Here is a 321-nt window from a genome sequence, read left to right as displayed (position 1 = left end):
CTGTTTACAACCCATTAACTCATTGGACTTCCTTAATGATTTTCATACCTCATACCTCAAGCCTCAATCATTCTCTGCAATTGCACACACACTCCCTAAGACACATCCAATGGGAACACAAATGTTTGTAAGGCTCCTTTTCTGTAAGAACAAGACAACAACACTCACCAGCTGGTGTCCCTGAGGCTGTTGTGCGGGGAGGGGCGGCCGCATATCCTGTCGACTCCCCTCCCCTCCGTAGCCATCCATCGATGAGAACCCTCCGCTGAGATCACTTCCCGTCAACCACTGTTCCAAAAAGGTTTGGATTTTATAGTTACT

At 47.7% G+C, this 321-nt stretch overlaps 1 protein-coding gene across 1 annotated transcript in view; it reads right to left on the bottom strand.

Annotated features, from left to right (window-relative positions):
* The window catches only part of LOC119591816 (zinc finger protein 513-like), a 72,589-nt gene that overhangs the window by 68,124 nt on the left and 4,144 nt on the right, over positions 1–321 (bottom strand). The window contains exon 3 of the mRNA XM_037940561.1: positions 169–288. Within this exon, the coding sequence (XP_037796489.1) occupies positions 169–288 (120 nt within the window). The remainder of the gene's footprint in view (positions 1–168; positions 289–321) is intronic.

The sequence above is a fragment of the Penaeus monodon genome, chromosome 29 (assembly GCF_015228065.2).
Source record: "Penaeus monodon isolate SGIC_2016 chromosome 29, NSTDA_Pmon_1, whole genome shotgun sequence".
Classification (NCBI taxonomy): Eukaryota; Metazoa; Arthropoda; class Malacostraca; order Decapoda; family Penaeidae; genus Penaeus; species Penaeus monodon.
Note: the sequence above shows the minus strand (reverse complement) of the source record. Positions and strands in the feature narration are given on the sequence as shown.